At 53.6% G+C, this 21,927-nt stretch overlaps 2 protein-coding genes across 2 annotated transcripts; one reads left to right on the top strand and one right to left on the bottom strand.

Annotated features, from left to right (window-relative positions):
* Nucleotides 1-11,716: 11,716 nt before the first annotated feature.
* Nucleotides 11,717-15,152, top strand: CDIP1 (cell death inducing p53 target 1). Its single transcript, XM_054391042.1, has 5 exons — nt 11,717-11,812; nt 12,104-12,202; nt 12,655-12,801; nt 13,060-13,321; nt 13,815-15,152. The coding sequence occupies exons 2-5, from the start codon at nt 12,118-12,120 to the stop codon at nt 13,924-13,926; spliced, it is 606 nt and encodes a 201-aa protein (XP_054247017.1). The 5' UTR covers nt 11,717-11,812; nt 12,104-12,117; the 3' UTR covers nt 13,927-15,152.
* Nucleotides 15,153-16,455: 1,303 nt separating this feature from the next.
* Nucleotides 16,456-21,410, bottom strand: HMOX2 (heme oxygenase 2). Its single transcript, XM_054391258.1, has 5 exons — nt 21,328-21,410; nt 19,707-19,824; nt 18,109-18,600; nt 16,724-16,844; nt 16,456-16,610 (listed from the first exon to the last, which is right to left on the bottom strand). Exons 1-5 carry the CDS (start codon nt 21,408-21,410, stop codon nt 16,486-16,488), a joined length of 939 nt encoding a protein of 312 aa, XP_054247233.1. The 3' UTR covers nt 16,456-16,485.
* Nucleotides 21,411-21,927: the final 517 nt, after the last annotated feature.

The raw sequence follows: 21,927 nt of genomic DNA, 5'->3' as shown, positions 1-21,927 counted from the left end.
TCCATGGATGGCAGAGGCTGGAAATCTGGAAGACTGCTGTCCCTGAAATGTTTCATGATGTTGTTACACAGCTGCTTAATACAGAGAGCTTTTGAATGTCTTCTGAAGTTTGTTACTCTGTAGTGTGGGCTGAAAAAGTCACCTTCCAGGGGCAGGTAGCATACCCTGGGCCAGGGGTGCTGAGCACCACACTGGCTGTGCAGGTAGATGGTTGGAAGCAAATGTGGTGGCTAATAGTAAACAACCTTTGCTGGATTTTAGTTTGAGTAGCAGCACAGCTCTCTCTCTCTCAAGACAGTTGGATGTGAGGGGGGGGGAGTAGCCTGAGCCTGTTGTATATTTTGTCTTGAAAATACAGTTAGGCTTTTAAACCCAACAGAGGCACTTTATGTTTTTCTCCAAGTCTGTGGTTACCAAGAGAAATTTCTTAGACAAAAGTAGCAGAGGACTCCGAACACAAGGGTAGTGTTCTTCTTTAGCTTCCCTCCACGTTTTTGGATATGCTGTATTGTTGTTAAGCCAACCAAAAGAAAAGCTTTTCTGTGTGAGGAGGCTTGGAGAACATTCCCTGCCAGATTAAATTAGCCTTTCTGAGAATAAATGAGTCGCTGTGGTGCAGGCAGCCCCGCTCGCCGCAGCTGTGAGACCCACGCGTGCTGCTACCCCCAGCACCTCACTTAAATGGTAGAGTTAAGATAGCTCTGCTCGGGGTAGTGCTGATAGATTGAGATTAGATTTCTGGCTGGTGATGAAGGAAAATCAGTCCTGTGTGTTTCATTGCTTATTTCTCTAAACCAAAAGCAGGCCACCCATCTAAGAGGGAGAGGAACCCCTGAGGTTCAGCACAGCTTCATTTTGGGAGGAAATCATGGACTAAGGGCAGCACCATAGAATTATAGAATAGTTTGGGTTGGGATGGACCTTAAAGATCGTTTGGTTCCAACCCCCTGCCATGGGCAGGAACACCTTCCACTAGACCAGGTTGCTCAAGGCGCCATCCAGCCTGACCTTGAACACTTCCAGGGAGGGGGCATCCACAATCTCCCTGGGCAACCTTTTCCAGTGTCTCACCACCCTCACTGGAAAGAATTTCTTCCTAATACTCACTCTAAATCTGCCCTCTTCAAGCTCAAAGCTATTGCTCCTCATCCTATCACTGCAAGCCCTTGTAAAAAGTCCCTCTCAAGCTTTCTTATGGGCCCCTTTCAGGTATTAGAAATCTGCTCTAAGGTCTCCCTGGAGCCTTCTCATCTTGAGGCTGAACAGCCCCAACTCTCAGCCTGTCCCCATAGGGGAAGTGCTCCATACCCCTGCAGCAGTAACTTTTCAACCTGGGATGCAAAATTTTGAGGTCTTTGGGGATCCCCAGTGCATGGCAGAAGGGGAGTGCTGGAGCCTTATGTTGGAGGAGAGGACAAAGACTGGAACACAAAGTGGAGGAGAGCAGTCATGATGGGATTTCTGTGCTGCTGCCAACTTCTTTGGACTTAAGTTTTTAACTGACCACTGGATCAATAGCTGCCACGTGTGTGTGCCTGCTGCCTTCTTCTTAAAGATGTGTTCAGTTTGTCTTCTAATGTTAATTCTTCTTTGTTCTGTGTTATGATATATAAAGAAGTGCTTGCAGGAGGTGTGGGTATGTGCTGAAGGCTCAGGTTGCCCTTCCCACCTGCTCTGTTGTGACCATTCAGCTCCTCCAGAATCCTAATGTAGCCTTGGAGCAAGAGAGTAAAGCTGGGGCTAGAGAGAGTAAAGCTTCTTGGGCTTGTGGTAGCTCTTCCACAGAGATGTCATCTGGAGCATATCTGCACATTGGGAGCAGAGGTTCCCCAATATTTGGGGCTTCAAGCTAGAGGGGTGGTTATTTTAGCCCTTCATCCTCTCTCAGGTGCCATGGTTCAGGATGCATTAGCATGGGGGGGGCTCCATTTTGAGCTGGCTGCTGAGCTACTGTGACAAGAGTTCTCAGCTTGTTCAGTGGTGTAGCTGTGGGAGCTGCTTTATCTCCACTAGACTTGGGAGAGGATTTCAGTCCTGAGTCCTCTAGAGCAGCTGAGCTATTTTCCTGCCCTGAGGGTATCTTGGTATCATGTGCTTGAATTTTCCCCAGCCTCATCCCCTGCTGTGAGCAGTGACCCAGCCATGTTTCTGATTTGAGCTGTGAGGTGTTGCCTTGACCAAGAGGCAGAGAGGGGCTTTAGAAAAGCTCAGAATAGGGACTGGAAGAGATGTTGGTGTGTTGGGGGTGCTTTGAAGCCAGCTGCTGTGTCTCGGCTTTCAGCAAAAGGTCTTCTGCTTGCTTCGTCTGCAGTTCAGCACAGCTTGTGTCCAGGTGATGTCCCACCTGTGCCAAAGGTAGGATGGTGTGGCCTGCAGAGGTATGAGGACATCATCTTTCTTGCATTGCCCTTGTTTTCAGGAGCAATACATCTCTTCGTGCCCAGTGGCAGCTCTTGCTGAACTTGGCTTAGCTGATCTGGGTCTTGGGCAGTGTTCTTCTTGCCAGATCTGCTTATGTTTATGGCTTTGCATGTCTTTGTGGTCTCCCTTAGCAGGACTGCTGTGTGGAGCCTCTGAGCAAGCAGCAGTGGCAAAGGAGGTTCATGGGGAAGCAGCTTTTGGTGTGACCTGAGGGACAGCTATGTAGCAGCTCATTAGGTGGCTTTGTTCAGCAGATAATAGAATTTTAGGGAAGGGGTTATGAAGGAGTTGGCAGAAACTTGGTGCTGAAAACTGAAACCAAAGTCACAAAATGCTTTGGAATAAAAAGTACTCCCCTGGACTGGGAAGTCAGTGCAGGCTAGCCTGATCTAGCTGGAACTGGAGGGAGGCATGGGTCTGGCAGAAGCTGTGTGTGAGTCAGGAGGGTGTCCCAGTACTCCCTTTGAGCCACTGTGGTGCTGCTGGAGATGACCCAGCCTGGGCACACTCACTGGCAGTTGATCAACCCAGGGGTTTCCCATTGTGAGCTAGGACACTGTTATCTGTCTTTGAACAGCCCAGAGGATCTGGGCTTGGGATCAGAGAAGGGCAGGATACTCTCCTCCTGTCAAACTGCCTTGGGATGAATGAGTCCCATGCTAGCAGGGCACTGGGTCACCAAGAGAGAGGTCCTGGTCTGGAAACAGGAAGGTGTGGTCATGCTGTGGGAGAAAGAAGGTAAGTATGAACATGAGTGGCCTCAGCATGAAGGAGTTCCTCCAGTGCACATGTTTCTGGATGTGCATGGCTCTTCTTGGGTGGCAGGAGGACTCAGGAGAGATTTCAGACCTTACACTCCTACTTAAGCCCAAACCATGCCTCTTCGCCAAGAGCAAGCTGTAGCCTTATGACACAGAGCACTTCTCAAAAGTCCTCAGGGGAAAAAAAAATAGCAAGGTGACACTGTACCTGTTAAATCTAAATGTCAGCAGCTTCTCTGGTGCCAAGGCAGGGCTCTGAGGACAGCAAATGCTAATGCTGGAGACTGCAGTTGGGCCCTATAGGAGGCTGGTGCTGTGCCTCAGATTAGAAAACATCAGCACCATGACATCTATTTTGTACATCTCTTGGAAGGAAAAAGGGTCTGGAATCACCACCACTGCATTCAAAACCATTTCATTGTGTTGCAAAATCTGCAAGGGAATTCTGAATACAGGCTCTTAGGCTCTGATTAATTCTGAGGACAAATTGAGGCAACATCTCCACAAAAGTGCTCATCCTCTATGACTCTAATTTCCTCCCCACTTGGAGCTTACTGAGTTAGTTAATGAAGTCACACAGCTAATCAGTTTGATTCAGCAACGATGTCACTGTATTATTGGACTTCCTCTCAAAAAATTCTACAGAATGAAGGAGTAATAAAAAGGGTGCTTAAAAGAATAATCTATTTTTAGTATAGTTTTGGGAAGGAAAAGTACAAAATCCTGACTTGTGCTGTGAGATGTGGGTCATCACCCTGTAATTCATCTTTATGCCAGAACTGGGAGGTGCCATTGAAATGGACAGGCAGCAGACTGTGACAGCAGGAGAGACCTTTTCCTGTAGGTAACTGAAGAGCAGAACTTGCTACTGCTGCCTGTGGCAGAGCTCAGTGGGCTGGGGGGGCTCTAAAGGAATTTGAGTGGTCTGTGGAGAAACTCCAGGCCACCTGATCCCTAAACCCCTTTTGAGTGCTGGGAGTGGGAGGGACTGACATGAGGATCTTCCTAACTCAGCCTTAAGCATCAGTTAGGGGCTGCCATCAGGTGAGCTACAGAACTGTTACTGCTTTTAATGCAAGGAGCTGTGGAGCTTCTGCCCCATCTGCTCTGGGACTTGTGCTCACTGTTAAGCTTCTCAGGTTGGAGTTTTTTGTTGGTTTGTTTGAATGAACAACTAGTCTTGTGGCACAGTTAAGTTTGGTGTTACATTAAACCACTAGTACTGGAGTAGGTGTTGGTGTTACTAACATTATTAAGTGGCTATCAGATGGATGATGTAATGCAGGATGCAGCCTCTCAGGGGATAAATCAAGTAGCTGCACAGGATTCCAGGCTACAGCTGCAGATACTGCTGGTGCTTTCCCATGGATATTATCAGGTGTTAGCCTGGACTGTTTGTGAACTTCAAAGTCTCACAGAACAGCAATCTGCTTCCCTGGAGATCTGGTTTGTAGCACCCTCCTTCACTGAGTCTCTCTGGAGCTAAGGTACAGAGATTTGGCTTGTGGCATCCTCCTTTTCTCTGCTCAGCAGATTGCTAAGGTGCAGAGGAACTCAGGCTGGTAATCTGGGCTAGGGAAAGGTCTCCCTACCCATGGAAGTGGGGTTGGATAGATAATCTTTAAGGTCCCTTCGAACCCAAACCATTCTGTGAATCTTTAATGTTTCTTTTCAATGGCATTTTTGAATCCTGGAGTGTTGCAGTCTATCTTCTCTCCTGAGCCCAGATCATCATCTGGTAAGGTCTGAACAGAAAGCCCCTTCTGAGTGGAAGAGGAACGTTTTCCAGGGCCAGCATCAGCCTGGCTGCAGCTTGCTCTGTGTTCACAAAACTGTCTTTAGGGAGCTGAATCCATCCGCTTTTGGATCCAGAGAGCTCTGGGTATGCCTGAGCCTTCCCCAGTGCCCTAAGTGTGTAGGGCTGGAGTTGAGTTTTGAAGGGTGGGGTAATGGCCTGTCCTCAGCAGCTCACCATCTCCCCCTTGGCTCTTGCTGGCTGTCACTGCGGTCACAGTGAGCTCTGTAGATGCATGACGCTTCCCACAACGGTGCCGTGCAGCCTGGGAGCCCACGATGGAGAGCCAAGAGCTACCCCGATGTGTTCCCCTCGTTTTGGCTGGTTTTTCTTTCAATGTTCCTGTTAACCAGGTCCTGGTTACGCAGCCCCGGTATGGAGAGCCAGCAAGCAGTTGGGCAGCCCATCTGGAGTAGCGCTGGAGAGAATCCCAGAGGCAGCAGAAGGTCCTGACAGAGGCTCCTCCTGCACATAACCCTTTGTGGGTGTCGCAGATAACCCAGCCTCGTATTAAGCAGGAGGTTTTGTGTCAAGTTTTCCTGCAGGGAGGCTGCACGGAGCAGCAATTTGAGTCTCTGGCTGGGGACAGCTCAGCCTGGGCCGTGGAGATGATCTGATTGTGTTTTGGATTTAATGCTCTGCTTTGGATGCAGCACCTGGCTTCCAGTGGGGTCCTGCTCTTAGCTGCCCGTTGGGTGACAGTGGTCCCCAGAAGGTGAAACGACATGTCCGAGGTCCCAAGGTAAACGACTGCAACGGGGATGCTCCTCCAGAGATCTGCAGACTGTAGAGGAGAGCAGGGGGAAGCTTGTCTGTGTCTGCCGTGGCTGAATTGAATGGTGAATAAACTTCTTCCCTGGCAGCCGTGTTTTAAGGGACTGCCTCTGTTCTGCTTTGCCAGCAGAGCTCTCCAGCCGCATGCCGTCGGAAGAGTCTGACCCTGCTGGAAGCAGCAATTTTCCATAGATCTGCCTGCAGGAGCGTGGGAGAAAGCCGCTGCTATGCGAGCAGCCTGGCTGTTCCTCCACGGTGGGTTTGTGCGCCCTGACAGCGGTGCTGGGAGGAAAAAGGAGCTGAGTCGCTGGGAAAAGAATAGGGAAAAGAACAGAGCTTTCCCTCAGCCCCTGCCTTGGGTTGCCGTCGGCGCTTGTGCGGTGTCTTGTAGGCATGCGCCCTCTGCCTGCCTCACCCAGCCGCGGGGCGCCGACTCGAGGAGGTGCTGCTGGGGTTAACGACGTCGAAAGGAGGGGGTGCATGCCCCTGGCCGAGGATTGCCAGGCCATCCTCTTTCTGAAGGAGGCTGCAGTACTGCCTGAGGCTGATTCCTTCCCTCCTGGCTCAGGGGAGGCGGTGTGCGGGCTGGAGGCAGCAGATGCGCATGGGAAGAGGCAAGGCTGAGGCGGAAGTTTGGCTCGCTGGCAGGGAAAGCATCGCTGTGCTGCTGCTGTGCGTAAAGCCAGGCAGGAGCAACGCCCGAGACTGCTGTTCCAGCAGGGATTCCTGCTGCCTGCCCCTTCCAGGTAAGAGCTGGCTGCTGTGGATCGCTCCTGGGGCGTTGGGGAGCGGTGGGAGCTGAGCTACATCCCTGCAAGCTGCGCGGGCATGGGCATGCGCCCGGGGCCGCGCTCGCTCCGTGCCACGGCTGCAAGGCGCGGAACACGCTGCAGAGCAGGCCCGGCCCGGGCTGCCCCGATGCCGCTTGGAAATGCCGTGGTGGAGGAGGGCAGCTGTGTTCACCTCTCACCTGACCCTGCTTTCTTCAGTCTCTTCTTGCCCTTTTAAAGACCGTTGTTGAAATGACACTGTGCCAGCATCTGATCTGCCTTCTGTGCTCATCCCTACTGCATTTGTCTGCCTGCCCGATTTCAGTATTTCCCTCTTTCTGGAGCAGGTGGAAGCTTGTGACACACAGGTGGTGGTCCAGAATTCAGGAAAGCTGGGATGGTGGTGTCTGTAAGGCTGATCCTTTTGTAGGAGGAAAGAGGTTGGCCTCAGTGAGGCCAGACTTTGGAGTTCTCAACTTTGCTTCTAGCCATCTATTTGCAAAGGCCTGGAAGCTTAAATTTGTGTTTGTTTGGTGTGCAACAAAGCTGGAAGTTGTCATATCCTTTCCTCTTACTTATTAATTTAATTTTAGTGTGGCTTTTTTCATTTCCTAAATATCAGAAGTTACTTTTTTGTATGGAGGAAGTGCTCCAACAGTGTGCAGTAGCAGCTTAATGTCCTCAAGCTGCACCAGAGGAAGCTTAGGTTAGATGTTAGGAACAATTTCTTTCCTGCAGAAGTGGTCAGGCACTGTGACAGGCTGCCCAGGGAGGTGATGGAGTCATCATCTCTGGAAGTGTTCAAAAAACAAGCAGATGTGGCACCTCAGGACATGGTCTAATGGTCATGTAAGTGTTGGGTAGAAGGTTGAAGTTGATCTTAGAAGGCTTTTCTAACCTTAATAATCATATGGTTCTGTGATTTTGAGGTGCCAACATCACTGAACGTGGCTGAGCATGAACAAATGCTGCTGCTTCCTGCTTTGGTGGCTGGAGCCACTGCTCACCTAGACAAAACAAAGCCAAACGGCTATGGGTCTCTGTTATCAAATGCAGGAGGAGCAAGGACAGCACAAACTATGCTGCTGCTGGTGGGAGTAGATCTCAGCTGCACTGTGAGGCTGACTCAGAGCTGCACGGGGCCAGTGCTGCACCATCAGGGTTTGCACGTGAGTTAGACTTGCCAGTGACCTCCTCCATCTGTCTCAGCTTTGTCTCATACTTGCTGATTTCTGCCAGGAGGCAGCCTGAAGTGTACATGGCTGTTGCCTGGCAGAATGGTGTTAACTGACCAAATCTTGACTTTCTGAGCAGTGCAGGAATTACCTGTGACTGTCCTCCTCGAGGCTTTCTCTGTTTTATGGTATGTTAGCATGTGTTCATCTAGGACCTGTGCTGGTGGTGTGATGTTTGCTGGTCCCACTGCGCACCATGGCTCCGTTGTTTCTGACCTCTATGGAACACAGGCTGGATGGGCAGATCTTTTCCTCTTGCCATGTTTGTATCCCAGAGTATTTCCATAGTGATCCTGTGTGATGTAGCAGAGAGAAATACAGCCAGCAGGGAAGACTGGACCCAAACACATCAGCTCCCTTCATGGCTGCAGTAAGCAGCTGGGAGAGCTTTGTGGTCACCACTTTTGGATGTGCCCATAATGGGAACTTTGGACTCTGAGTTATTGATCCCTAATGAACTGGAGCTGGGGTTGCTGAGCACAAGGAGGTGGATTAGGAAGCCACGTGTGGGCTGCATGCTGCCCTGATGGCTCTGTGGCTCTGCTCGCTGCTGCAGAGAAACTTCACACAGACCTCTCCAGGGCTGGGACTCATGCCCTGATCTGGGTGGAGGGGTGTAGACCTGTTGTCATGGGTTTGCTCCTCACCCAAAAGCTTCCTGGAAGAGACCCTGGGTCAATCAGGGAGCACAGAGCCAGCAGTGGGGAAGGACTGAAGCCATAGCCAGAAACTGTAAGGCTATTGGAGTGGGGGGGCTGGAGCAGGCTTCCCATGGGAATAGCAGCAGGTGGCATGCAAAGGAAAGCGTCGGGGTCCTGTCTCCAGAGAGGGAAAGAAGGATGTGCTGATCCAGGGGGTACCCTCTGTCCTCTGATCCTTGTTCTGCTTGGTTTGTCATGCTGCCAGCCCGTGGGGGCCCTTCACTTGGCTCCTGCCTTTAACAGGGACACTATTTGCAGCCAATGTGTGGTGCATTCATCTTCTGTAGTTAGCTGAAACTAGAGGAGCCAGTTAAAGTCATTGAGAAGAACTAATCTGCATTTTTTTGGCTGAGAACAGCTTTTCCTCTCTCCATCCTTTTCAGCCTTATGTAGGTCCTCCTCCCAAAGGACAGGTACTTGACATTGGTGATACCATCAGATCTTGACCTTGAGCCTGGGCAACTTGGCTGAAGTGATTTGTGAAGTTTTTGGGTTTTTCCATTCAGTGTTCAGCTGTTCTGTCAGTGTGGTTATTCCAGCACAGAGTTCTTCCCATAGCAGAGCAGCTGCTTTTGGCTAAGCTGTTTCCATGGCACAGCAATGCACTGGTGGTTCAGCTTTAATAAACCGATGTGGTTAACAGGGGACAGCTTTGGAGTGTGCTGGCAGAAGGGCTCATCCTGCTGGTGTAGGTAGCTGGAGATCCCTGGGATGGGTGCAGCAGGCTCTGTGTGCTGTGAAGTCTCTGTTGTGAGCTGCTACGGAGACAGCAAAGTCAGTCAGCTTCACTGAAAGCTGGTGGATAAAACTGGAAGTGACTTGCAGCAAGAGCCCTTGTGACATGCTCCTGGGGATGGTGTGTTGATGCAAAACACTGATATGGTTTTATTTAGTGGCTGGATCTTCCCAGCTCACCTGCCCAGCTACCATCAACCTGCTTCAGCCCCTTAGGACTCTACTGGCTCCCCTCTTTCCTGCTCAGGGAAGCTCAGCCTCCTTGCAGGGGTGCTGCTAGCACCCTTCTGGGAGCAAGGTGTCCTCTCTGTGCTGCGTGGGTGTGTGAGGGGGAGGATCTGTCTTGCTTTGCTTTGTCCATGCTGCTTTTGAGAGAGAACACTGCAAAGCTGTCTGTGCCAGGACAGTGAGCAATGTTCTGGGGCAGTTCCCATCCACTGCCCTCCAGCTCCCCTCAGAGCTCTCTGGCAGAAAGGGGCTGGGGTGGGATTTCTGCTTCTCACATGAAGATAAAAGAAAGCCCAGGAGAAATAGCTTCTAAGAGACTTTCAAGCAACAGGCTTTCTTTGCCTTCTGGGAAGGGCACACAGCCAGCATCCTGCTCTTTACAAATCTCTCTTAATAAGCAGAATATTGCATTAAGAGTGGCTGAGTCTGCCAAGTAGCAGCAGAACAGCTCTGCAGCCCCTGCGGCTTCCTTCATCCCAGCGCACGCGTGGCTCTCAGATCCACTGGCCATGGCCTGGTGGCTGCCTTGTCCTACTAGCCAGGGTGGCAGGATTAGTTGCTGGCTCAGTCTGGGGCTGTTGCTTCATCTGAGGGATGTTTCTGGAGCGGCTGGTGGAGCACATGGGTAGAGCTGCCTCTTGGTTTTCTGTCCCTTGAGTTTTCTCGACAGCTGCTTTGGTGGCAGGGGGAGTAAGGCTGGGGAGTGCTGAAAGATGTTACCTTGTGGAATGCAGCACCTGAGCAGGAATGGGAGGAGATCTCTTCAAGGAGAAAAGCTGTGGGCTCAGCCAGCTCCCCCACAGGCTGCTGTTCCCAGGTAAGGACTTGGGAATGCTCCAGTTGGGTTGGGCTCATCCAGGAGCCCACTCTGCAGGCATGGGGACAGGAAGGTCTGAGGCTCCTGGGAGCGCAAGGTGGGTTGGCTACGTTCAGCAGTGTAAGTTTCCTTCCCTTTCCATCCCCAGTGGAGCTAAAAAGAGCACAGCCCAGTTTGTAGCTTTGTAGGTCACTGAAGGAGAAGGAGGGCTCTGCAGTGTGCTGCGCTTCAGGTGCTTTGCTCTGCTGGAAGGGCTCTGTCTGTAACACCTCTGCCATGGGGCTGCCTCTCCTGCCCCTGGTGCTCAGGAAGAAATTGGAGAGAAAGCAGGAGGAAGGTGACCTCCAGCTGCCCTGGAATTACATTTTGAAGCTGTGTCCCTGCACCATCCCACTGCAGATAACGTGGGGAGAAATATTAGTAAATACAGCCAGCCTGAGGAGAGCCTGTGCCTGTTGGGGCTTTGTTCAGCCTCCTGGGAATCAGGAACAGGCAATGGTGCTCCTCCATGGACTTGAGACATGATTAGATTTCCTGCCACCTTGCAGGAGGCTGCTGAGGGGCTAGGAGTGTGAGCTAGAAAACAGGAGTGGAATAAAGCAAAGCCACCAGGTTAGTGAGGGATGGATCTTCCTTCCCATGCTTGCCAAGGCCTTGGCTTAGCTTGACCCAGCAGCTGCAGGTGGAGGTGGCTGAAACCCAGGTACTTCTCCAGGTACATCTGTAATGCAGGAAGGGCTGGGTCACAGCTTGCTGCTTGTCCTGGTGCCTGTGGAGGCTTGTACAGTGCTATGGAGGTTGGCATGCCCTGAATGGGTTGCCCAGCACTCCAACTTTGGACTTTGGGGGGGGGGGGGCAAAAGGCACCCTGGTTTTGCCTATGGGATTTTTTTGGGCTGGTTGTAGCCTGGGAGCGTTTTCCAGCTTGGTGGGGCGCTGCTGGAGTGGCACCATCCGAGACCAGCAGCGTCATTGCAGCGTGCTGACCTGTCCGGATCATCACATTTGCTCCTGCCCGCTGGGGGCAGGCTGAAGGGTTGTGTGGTGCTGCTCAGACCACAAGGGGAGCTCCTTGCGCTGTTGCCCAGACACTGACAGCAATGTCACCGTGTCCCATGCTTGGTGGCAGTCTTCCCAGGCACAGAGTGAGCAGCCTTTCATTTGTACTTCCCAATTTAGTCACGTCCTACCACATGTAACTGAGCCAGAACAAACAGGGAGCTCGGGTTCCTTGATGCTGCTGCACTTCTTGGTGTGCAGAGCTCACTGGTGGAGCTTTCCCGTGGGCCCAGGAGATGGCAGCCTCGTGCCTGCCATTAGGGGGTCACACGAGGAGGTTCCTGCCCAGAGCTGCTCTCCCCATGCCTTCACTGGGGAGAAAAGGGGGTTTGGTGTGGTGGCCAAGGCTGTGCTGTAGCAGGGGCTCTTCTCTAACTCACTCACTGTCTTGTTCCACACAGGTCTGGTGGGGTGAGCTGGCTTCCAACCTGTGCTGCTCAGAATTGTTTTTCTCTGCTCTGGTGAAGCCTCTGAGCTCCTTGGGGCAAGGAAGAGGACAGGGCAAGCTTACCCCAGGTAAAATGTTGTCTCCAGCTATTAAAGGTGAGCTTGTCTCCACTGCAGTGCTCTGCACCTGGATGGCACAGGGGAGCTGTGAGTCCTTGGATTTGTTGCCTGGGGCAAAGTCTTGGGGCTGCAGTCTGGTTTCTGCCCATGTCAGGGGTTCTGAGGCCACTGTCAGCAGTGGCAGCAGCCCTGAACCCTTCCGTCACCTGCCACCTCCTTCTCTAGGCAGCACAAAGCTGCAGTGGGTGTCTGTGTGCAGGCAAAGGCTGGCATCACTCCTAAAGGCTTCTGTGCTTGCAGGGCCACCCTGAGCCATGTCCAACGACCCACCGCCGCCCTACCCGGGAGGGCCCTCAGCACCGGTGATAGAGGAGAAGCATGGCCCCCCCCCTGCCACAGGTACTGGTGCTGGGTGACATTGCTGGGCAGGCAGGAGCAGGGTGAGGGCAGTCTGCCTGGCAGTGCCCTGGCCTCCTCACAGCCCTGCCCTGTGATGTGCAGTGTGCTGGGAGGTTTGGGGGGGGGGGTGGTGTGAAGTCTGGCTCTGTCTGCCATACTCTGGGGAGGCAGGGGGCCCCAAGGGCAGTGACCAAAGCAGAAAGCCCTCCTCACTCCAGCCCAGCTCCATTTGCTGCTGTGGGCAACATGGAGTGAGTTTGGGCTTCTTGTGGCCCAGACAAGGAGGCTTGTGGGCTTCGTGGCAGGGGCGGTGTGGGGTGTGCCCCTGCTTCCCTCACCCCCACAATGCTGTGTCCCCCTTCCTTGCTGGAGCCAACCCACAGCCCACTCAGCCAAGCCTACATCTCCCCCTCAGCTCTCCTGCTCTGGCTGCTGACTCTGTTTCCTTTCAGATGGCATTGCCCCTGTTGTGGGACAGCCTCAGGGGGTTCCCATTCCCCCTCCTGAATTTGGGCCACCCCCCTATGAGCCACCCTCACAGCCGGGGTTTGTACCCCCACACATGCCCACAGACAGCTCTGCACCCTATGTGCCACCTGGTGAGTACTGAGGGGCTGTATGAGGCAGGGGTGGTGCTGGGCAAGGATCAACCCCCTCTCCATATCTGTCTTGCAGTACCCCAGGGAGTTTGGGGGTGACAACAGGGTCTTGGGGGCTGCCTAGGGCCTTGCACTGGAGGCTGCTTGGGCTGGGGGGAGCCTGGAGCAGGGTGTGCTGCCCCTCCCACCCCATAAGGATCTGTCTTCTCCTTGTGCATCCAAAGGTGTTCACCTGTGCCTGCTTCTCCTTCCCAGCAGGTTATTACCCACCTCCAGGCCCTCATCCCCCCATGGGCTACTACCCTCCCCCAGGCCACTACCCCTCTCCTGGCGGACACACAGCGACTGTGCTTGTCCCATCCGGTGCTGCCACCACAGTGACAGTGCTGCAGGGAGAGATCTTCCAGGGTGCCCCTGTGCAGACAGTGTGTCCCCACTGCCAGCAAGCCATCACCACCAAGATCACCTACGAGATCGGGCTCATGAGCTTCCTTCTTGGCTTCTTCTGCTGCTTTGTGGGGTAGGTGCTGCAAGCAGAGCTGGAAGTTTCCTGCCACCAGCAGCCCCACAGCAAGGGTGGTTGCTCAGCCTTGCACCTGGTAGCCTTGGCTGAGCTGTTGGGCATGGGTGGGGGGGGGATTGGTACTGGGGTGTTATTGGGACAGCAGATGGGTTTCTGGAGTGATGGTGCTGGGAGAGCTGGGCTCCTGCCAGGAGAAGGGAAGGTGCCACTTCCAAAACTGCTGAAGAACCAGGAGTCATCCATCCCTTAAGGGCTGGAAGCAATGATGAGGTGCTTGTCTGGAGGTAGGTCAGGCCTCATTGCTTCTGTGTCTCACCAGCCTGTGCCTTCCCTCCATGAGGTGTGCCTCCTCCCCAGTGCAGCTCTTGCAGTGATAGCATGCCCCAAGGGGCAGCGAGCTTTGTGCTGCCCTTCACGCAGCAGAGGGCCTCACGGTTGGCTCCCAGGGGCTGCCAGTGTTCACCATGCTCTGCCTCCTCCTGTGCTCCAGGTGTGATCTCTGCTGCTGCCTGATCCCCTGCCTGTTTGATGACTTCAAGGACGTGACACACACCTGTCCCAACTGCAAGGCCTACATCTACACCTACAAGCGCATGTGCTAACAGCACCCCGGGAGCCATGGCACCAGCCCCCTCTGCAGCCCTCCCCATCTCTGCGTCTGCAACACCCTTTGCTTACCTGCCGGTGGTGTCCCTCTCTCTGTCCCCAGCTCCCACCTGCCCCCAGCTCTGGTCCTCGCTGTGAACAGTTGGATTGGTGACACTGGTGTGGGTGCACAGAGGAGGTTGGGGGCCAGGCCTCCAGCTGCTGTGTGTGAGCCTACCCCACAGCACACAGGAGCAAGGGGGAGGGGCTGACCCCCTGCACACCGTTATTGCTCTAGGGGGCTGGTGTTGTCCCTCTCACCTGGAGCATCAGCTGCTGGAGGCACCCACCACCTGGCTGCAGGGAGCTGCTTCGTGCAGGGGTGGGGAATCTGCCCTCCACGAGGGGAAGAGGGACCCAAGCAGCCCGCAGAAGAGGCAGCGTAGTCCTTGTACCACTTTTAGGAAGGGGTTGGGTGGTAGCTCAGAGCCAGGGTAGTGCCACATGTGCCAGGTATCGGTGTGGTTCACAGCCCTCTCCAGCCTGCAGGCGAAGCCCCTTCCTAAGGAGCCTCAGACAGCCTTCAGGGCACAGTGAGGGCACCAGCACTAACACTGCACTCTTGATCAGCACCTCCGTCCTGCCTGAGAAGTCCTGGCTGCCCCAGCTGCATGCACCTCCTCCCAGCCCCTGCTGTGGCTCTTTGCAGGAGGGAAAGCCCCTGGCATTTCCTCACCTGCCTGGCAAACTGTTACCAGAACTACCCCTGGCATGCGGCCACCTGCCCGGTGCTGTAGAGGAGTTTATGATCAGGCACAGCCAGCTCCCAGCTGTGGAGCATACCCATGCCCACGTGCTGCAGAGCCACAGCCTGAGCCTGGCAAGGTCTGTGGGCATCCACCCTGCAGCCCCTGGGTTCCTCCTCCTTGCATGTGGGGGTAGGGGTTTGGTTTTAGCTCACCTGAAAGGGAGCAGAAGGAAGAGGGCAAACCAGGCAGCACCAGGAGCTGCCAGCAGCACTGTGATGGATGACAGCAAGATGACCTTGGAGCTTTTTTCCAGCCCCTTTGTCGCTGCTCCTCCCTGCCCTGGGCCCCAGCCACTGCAGCAAGGGCTGTGCTGGAGTGTGCAGCCGCTGGAGCAAAGCCCCTGCCCCCAGGTCTGCACATGCCACCTGACCTGCACAGGAGCTCAGAGGTTTGCTCAGAGGTGGCACTAGTCAGTGTTTCTATGTAAATAAATAACAGACCCTGAAGTCTTATGTACCTACCTCTTTTCTTCTCTCCTGCTCCAACCCCACAAGCGATGTACCCCCTGGGGAGCTGAGGAGGGATGAGACACAGAGCCCTGGAGAAAGGATCAGCAACTTCCCTACCCCAGCCTGGGCCAGGGCAGTAGAGACCCTAGAAAGGGTAACTGGAGCTTTTCCTGCCCATCAGCTGCAGCTGGGGCTTTGCCAGCTCTGCCCGTCATGCAGCCCCTCTGCTTTTTGCCCAAGCACTCAGCTGAAAAGGAGAAAAGCTTATTAAGCCTGTGGTGAAGGAAGGCAGAGGGGTACCTCTGCTATCACGCCCAGGGATTAAGGCCCAGCACAGTGCCAGAGAGCAGCTGTGTGCCTCAGAGCACCTCCCCTGCTCCAGGGAAGGCTCACCTCAGCTGAGCCCCTTCACCTGGCAGGAGGGCACTGGGTCACCTCCTAACAGCAGCTGGGTAAAGCCAAGGGCAGGCAGCAGGGACAGGGTGGGGTGTAAGGACAGGAGAGGTCCAGGAAGTGCATGAGTCAGACAGGACACCAGCATGAGTCTGTACCCCTTCTGCTTCAGCCCTTTAACCTCCTCCCAGCCTACCATAGTCCCATACCTCACAGCAAAGTTCAGTCACTCTGCAATGAAGTGCTTTTGGCTGTCCTCAGCTACAGCATTGCAACTTTTTATTACTGAAGGCTTCAGAACAACACTCAGCCCACAACCCCAAAGTTGCACAAAACACATTGGTCACCTTCATACCCCAACCCACACACATGGTCCTGTCCCCACCCCTGGGGAGCTTCCTCCAGCTTCAGTCAGACCTGGCTGCTGGGACACCACACCAAGCAGGACACTCCTTTGGGCTCATGGTGCCACAGCACAACTGTGCAGCATGGCTGGAGCCTCAAGTTTCTCCAGGCAGGGAACAGTCTCCCCTGAAAAGGCCAATCCCACATTCGCACTGCTAGGCCTGGGCAAGAAACTCCCTCCAGCAGCTGCTCCCCAGAGAAGATGAAAAGCCAAGCACGTGAAGCCTTTGGCAGCACAGCACAGGACAGCTCTAGCCTTAAAAGCTGCCCCAGCCTGGGCAGGGCAGCGCTGAAGTGGCATCCTCACAGCACACCAGTCCCATGCAGCAGTCAGCTAAAGACATTATCGACAGTGCTGGAGCTCTTGGTGCACAGAGCCTTTGATGCCCCCCCCCAGTCCTGCCTATTTTCTTACTCCCACCCCGCAGCCAACTCACCACCACCAAGAGAACAGTTTGAAGGACCCTGGGCGTGTGCCTCTCCCCTGGGCGCCGCTGGGAGCCACACGCCACTGTGCCCATCACATGAGGTACCAGGCTGCAGCTCCTGCTGCCACAGCCATGCAGGCTGCCAGGATCAGCTGCACCAGGGGTTGCTTCGCTAGGGCCATGGCAGCGTGGTAGGGGCAGCTGGGTCCAGCCTTGCCTGCCAGGACACAGAGAGCAGCGTCAGCACTGTGGGTGCTGTGCCAGGTGCATAGGGCAGCTCTGGCACTGCCCACACCTACCCAGGGCAGCTCTGGCACTGCCCACACCTACCCAGCTTGTCTGCATAGTAGGGGCATTTGCGCAAGTCGCCCTTCCCGTCGTGCACTGGAAAGCCTCCGTCCTGGGCTGCTTCTGGCAGCGACCTGCCAATCTTGTCCAGCTCATCAAATACCTGCAAGTGGGCACAGTGAGTAGATGAAGAGGCAGAGCCAGGCAGCTTTCATCCCCACCCCTGGAAGGGGCTGGAGAACAGGAGAGAATCATGAAATCAGGGAACAGTTTAGGCGGGAAAAGACCTTTAAGCTCATCAAGTCCAACCGTTACCCCAGCATTGCCAGGTCAACACTGAAGCACATCCCTAAGCACCACATCTGCACAGCTTTGAAACCCCTCCAGGGATGGGGACTCCACTACTGCCCTAAGCAGCCTGGGCCAGGCCTTGACAACCCTCTCAGGGAAGGCATTTTTCTTAACATCCAACCTACACTTCCCCCACTCCTGTCTCCCTCCCCCCAGAGACAGCATGTGCTGCCCTTTTCAGAGCCCCTTGCAGATGGACCTGTGGTGACACCAGGCACAGGCTGTGGCTCCCAGAAGGCACACCCCAGTCCAACAGCATCAAGTCAGACCCAGGAGCAAGACAGACACCCTGCTGCTGTTCACCTCCCAGCCTGCTGCAGGTGCAGTGCAAGGCAACACCCTCCCCTCCTAGCTGCAGACCCTCTGGGCTCACTGTTCCATTCCATGCAAAATTGGGGCTTCATAAGGATCCTGACATAGGAGCCAACCTCATCCCACCACATTTCTGACCAGCTTAAGCCACACAAACCTGCTAAAGGTACAGATTAAAGCCTCCATCCAGTAGCTAAAATTAGTAACTTTGCAGTAGTGGTGGGATTGTGCTCTAGGTGACCAACTGGACTTGATGAAAGATTTCCAACCTCAACAGTTCTGTGATTCTGTGTTCAAACCCCTGGGGCATCTGGCAGCTCGGCCAGATGTTGTGAAAGGCAAATGCTATGGGAAGGAACAAAAGGCTAGAGATGTTTTTTTGGCCTTTGAGCACCACATCTGACATGAGATAGGAGATGGAATGTAAGCACTGTGGTGCAGTACCTCCAACTGTTTGAGGCTGTCTCTGCTCCCACCACTGCTCCAGCCACACAGTCCACAGGAATCTTGCAATGAGGTCATCTCAGTTCTGACCTAACTGAAGGCTTGGCTGTGGTGCTGCAGCAGAGGAAGAGTTCTTGCCCCACACCAACTGTGTCTCCCAAAAGAGCTCTTCAAACTAGAATCCCACACCCTCAAGAAGGAGGGGCTCTGTTGGTCTCTGACCCAAACCAATACCTGGATGAACCGCTGGACTGAATTAACCTGGTCCAGACCTAAAAGCAGCAGCACCTACATGTCCAGGGGCTCAAGGGCTTTAGTACCTGCATGTTAAACCTGAAGGCTCGGTTGGCCTCTTCCACTATCCTTTCCTTGGTGTTCTTGTCCAGGTCTAGGGCGTTCATCCTGGCTCTGTAGAGCTGCTTGAACTGCTGTGCATTGGAAATGTTGTCAAATGTGTAGAACTGGATCCCTTCCTCAGTACTGGGCAACTTCAGGGCCCTCTGGGCTACTTTCTTCAGCACTTGGCCACCAGAGAGGTCCCCCATGTAGCGTGTGTAAGCATGAGCAACTAGCAGCTCTGGCTCATGTTGTCCCACATGATGGATTCTGTCCACATAGTGCTGAGTTGCCTCTGAGCACTGGATCTTCTCTTCCCAGTCTTCTCCATAGAAATATTTCAGGTCTTTGCCCAGGGCTTCCCTCCGGTGAAGCTCTAGGGGGAAATACAGAGGAGCAAAGACTGGGCTGTCCTTGTTGCGATCCATTTCCTCTTCCAGAGCAGAGTAGGTGAAGTAAAGTGCCACAGTGGCCAGCTAGGGACAAAGCACAGCTCGTGTGAGAAGCTACTCACTGGATTGGCACACTACACCTCATGGCTACTCCCCCTGCATGGGCTTGGGATCAACACAGAGGAAGCCCCCTGCCAAGCTTGACAAAATCAGCTTGGACATCCTGCACCAGGCATGTGGCCCTTGGAAGATCAGAGGCTCTGCTCATGCTCATAACAACAGTGCCTCCAGAGCATGAGTTCAGAATCAGCCTGATGTTACCAGCTGTCTGCTCTGGGTCTTCTGTCATCTTGTGGCCCTCCTCTGGGCACACTGCAGCAGTTCTGTGTCCTTATGCTTGGGACACTAGAGCTGGACACAGCATTCAAGGCAGAATCCCCTCTCTTGCCCTGCTGGCCACACTCCTCTTGCTGCAGCCCAGCACACAGCTGCCTCTGGGCTGCATGAGGGCACTGGTGGCTCATGGGGAGCTTCTCAGCAACCAACACCCCCAAGTCCCTATCTTCAGAGCTGCTCTCAACCCACTCTGCACTCAGCCTGGATTTGTGCCTGGGGTTGGCTCGACCCAGATGCAGGACCTTGCACTTTGACTTACTGGACCTCCTGCAGTTGGCACTGGCCTACTTTTCATCCATTCTCTGATTCTATGAACTAGCACCAACAGCCTCCTGCTACAGGGAGCCACTGCATGTGCCAAGACCTTCAGGATCAGACAGGGGTGCTCTGACCCGAAAGAGAGAAAGCAATCTAACCCGAAGTATATGGAGAACAGCCATCTGCAGAGGATGGAGTAAGTGTTGTAATTCCATGAGGATTTCACTCCTAAACAGCTTATGTCACTAGTAGCTGTGCTGTAGCCACACCTGCCTTGAGCAGCCAGCAGATGCATGGCCAGCAGCCCAACACTTCCACCCAAGCCAAGCTGTACTGGGCCAATGTGCTCCTCACCCTCTGGGTCCCAGCTGTAGGGACACACCAAGCAGGAGTCCCAGGCAGGTACCCACCCACAGTTCTGACTCTTCAGTCTGAATTCCCCCCACACCCTAAGCAGCTGTGGGCTCTGGCTCAGGATTTGCATCAGTCCCTGGGTACACTGAAGAGCTCTGTCACAGGAGCAGAGCAGTACTCACTTTGAAGAGCTCCTTCTTGATCCGTCCTTTCAGGAAGTCTTTGACAAACTGGGTGTTCTCAGCTCGGTCATGGGACTCCTTGGTCCCCTCCTTCAACAGCTCTGAAAGGTCAGTGGGACTGTGGCAAAGAGAGAGAGCTCCTTTCACTCCATGTCCACATGCAGCAATGACTTTGTCTCTGCTGTGTTTGGAGGAATCCCCCCACTCCCTACCACCTCAGGCCCACTTTGCATTAGATACAAGGTGGGATCCCTCAAGCCAGTCCTATCAGGAAGAAGCAGCAGACAGAGGTTCCTTCCACAGATGCAGGCACCCATGTGCCACCCAGACTTACTGTTCTGGGAGAGCTGGGCCTTCCAAGGGCCTCAGAGCCAGGATGCTGCAGCAATTGCACCATGATTTTTGTGTCTCAACTCATGTGAGTCCCAACAATACCACAAAAGGCTTTGAGTGTATGAACAGCAGCTAATAGGGCAAGCTAAAGGGCACAGGAGCCTTGGTGGTATCCTTCTGGTCACTCAGGAGAAGGAGAAAGGCTCAGGTAAGGGTAGATGCATGCACAGGCAGGACCCTAAGCTTCTCCAAATTGGGTATCAACTGTAGGAGAGGAGATGAGAGCCAAATGGCAAAACAGGACAAGAAGTTTGCATCCCAAATCACACTGGTTTGACAGCTTTCTTCTAAACAAGTCTGGGGGTTTAGGTCACAGCTGCTACATGTGCCTGGAGTTTGGCACAGAGCTATCAGTCACCACCACAGAATTATATCTGTTGGAAAAGCCCTCTAAGACCCAGCCCAGCTGTCAGCTGAACACCACTCACCCACCTGCCCTTCATCAACCCAGGACAGCTGGGCCTGATCACCTTATTGCCCTGCACCTGCTGCATGATGGCCCTCAAGATAATGCTAAAGGCACCTTAAAGGCTTGATGACTACTTTGCTCCAGTCATCATGCACATGTTAGCTGCAAGAGAAACTTTGAACTCTCCAGACCCATTTGAGTGGATGAATACTGTAACAAACAAGTTAGACAAGGCCTGAACATGCCAGCAGAGCCAGGTACCATTAGCTTCTCATGAAATTGAGCCTCTCAAGTCAAAGAGAAGCCAAGCACTCTATCTAGGTACTCCTGGAAGCATGCTATCCACCCTCCTCATGTTCCAAACCTGAAGCCTTGGCTTTCAGAGCATGTGTGTGAATGTTTTTCAAACTATCCTCCAAGGAAAGCTCCTTGCCTAGACCAGCAGGTATACTGCAAAGGCAGAAGAGGCAGCTGACTGGAGCAGAGTTCATCTCTAGAGTCATCTTTCAAAACAAGGAGCTGCTGTCACATGAGGAGGCCAAACAAGCCATGGAAAACTGGCTCACCTTGGCTAGGAAGGCACAAAGGCAACTGCCAAATGGTCAAAGCATTTCTGAAGTGCCATAGTTACAGCAGAGACTGAAGAAAGAACTGCTTGTTGTCAGCCTTCAGCAGGTTGCCCTTCCCATCCCTTCCAGGACAGTTTTTACTGCACATATATTGGATTAATCACCTACTGGAGTTCCTCACTCCTTTACCTGGAAGGTCTCCTGCCTTGCCCAGGATTGTGCCTGTGCCACATTGTGAGACAGGACTCACCTGACACTGTCATCCTCTGTTTCCTCATAGTGCAAGATTTCTGCCTCTTCTGCCCCCTCAGGGCCCTCCATGGCAGATGGCATTGCTGGTCAGTGCTGCAGATCAGACAAGCTGAAAGGCAAAAGCAGAGAGGAGTTTGAGGGAAGCTGCCTCAGCAAAGGGATGGCACAAACTGCTGAGCAGTCGGGCAGAGAGCTCAGAGCTGCTGCTCTACCATGCAGGGTGCTGAGGAGCAGCTGCTGGCCCCTTCACACTGCACACCACCTGCTTTCAAGGAAGTAGAGTTGCTTGTTCAGTTCAGCTGCCTTAGGTGAGCCTCAACACCAACCCAGCTCACAAAACATTATCCTCAGAGGAGACCTACAGCATAGCAGCAGCCTGCATTAGGTTTCCCTCTTCAGGATGGCTCCTGGCTGAAGATGATCACAGACCTTCATGACAACCACCTGCACTGAAATGGTGAGCAAGCTGCTCTCCATTGGTGCTACCAAATTTCATCCAATATTGAACTCCAAGCGTAGTGATGGGAAAAGGAAGCACTTCTCTACTCAAAAAGAAGCAGGTACTTGTTTTCTACAGCAATACAGATCCTCCTCCCCC

The sequence above is a fragment of the Indicator indicator genome, chromosome 22 (genome assembly GCF_027791375.1).
Source record: "Indicator indicator isolate 239-I01 chromosome 22, UM_Iind_1.1, whole genome shotgun sequence".
Taxonomy (NCBI): domain Eukaryota; kingdom Metazoa; phylum Chordata; class Aves; order Piciformes; family Indicatoridae; genus Indicator; species Indicator indicator.
This window is presented reverse-complemented; position numbering and strand designations above follow the sequence as displayed.

Bases quoted from the DNA above. Each gene is read 5' to 3' on its own strand.
- HMOX2 (XM_054391258.1), bottom strand. From the start codon at position 21,410: ATGCCATCTGCCATGGAGGGCCCTGAGGGGGCAGAAGAGGCAGAAATC. The intron at 18,601-19,706 runs GTGAGTACTGCT...CTTTGTCCCTAG, and splicing joins TCAAGAAGGAGCTCTTCAAA to CTGGCCACTGTGGCACTTTA. The intron at 16,845-18,108 runs GTACTAAAGCCC...GCCCACTTGCAG, and splicing joins CCTTCAGGTTTAACATGCAG to GTATTTGATGAGCTGGACAA.
- CDIP1 (XM_054391042.1), top strand. From the start codon at position 12,118: ATGTCCAACGACCCACCGCCGCCCTACCCGGGAGGGCCCTCAGCACCG. The intron at 12,203-12,654 runs GTACTGGTGCTG...GTTTCCTTTCAG, and splicing joins TGGCCCCCCCCCTGCCACAG to ATGGCATTGCCCCTGTTGTG. The intron at 13,322-13,814 runs GTAGGTGCTGCA...CCTGTGCTCCAG, and splicing joins TTCTTCTGCTGCTTTGTGGG to GTGTGATCTCTGCTGCTGCC.